The 219-nt window shown below is 71.2% G+C and overlaps 1 protein-coding gene across 1 annotated transcript in view; it reads left to right on the forward strand.

Moving 5' to 3' along the window:
* Window positions 1–61: 61 nt before the first annotated feature.
* Window positions 62–219, forward strand: part of ANKZF1 (ankyrin repeat and zinc finger domain containing 1) — a gene marked incomplete at its 5' end in the record, with an annotated part of 5586 nt that continues 5428 nt past the window's right edge. The window contains one exon of the mRNA XM_010192526.1: window positions 62–168. Within this exon, the coding sequence (XP_010190828.1) occupies window positions 62–168 (107 nt within the window). The remainder of the gene's footprint in view (window positions 169–219) is intronic.

A 219-nucleotide genomic window follows, 5' to 3' on the forward strand; every position in this document is an offset into this window, starting at 1 on the left:
GGCCCCGCTCCTTGTGGTGCAGCCTGGGGAACCGCCCGTGCACAGCCCGCCGTTCTTCCAGAGGAACCCACGGATGCCAGCAGCGAGAAGTCCCTGGGCGTCCCCGAGGTGCCGGAGCGGATGTGCTGCTCGACCTGTGGAGAGGTGTTCAGTAGCCGGGAGGAGCAGGTGAGGTGGGAGCAGGGCTGGCACGGCTGGGGGGGGGCTGGTCCCGGGGGG

This window comes from Mesitornis unicolor, unplaced genomic scaffold (genome assembly GCF_000695765.1).
Source record: "Mesitornis unicolor isolate BGI_N332 unplaced genomic scaffold, ASM69576v1 scaffold33909, whole genome shotgun sequence".
In the NCBI taxonomy this organism is placed as follows: Eukaryota; Metazoa; Chordata; class Aves; order Mesitornithiformes; family Mesitornithidae; genus Mesitornis; species Mesitornis unicolor.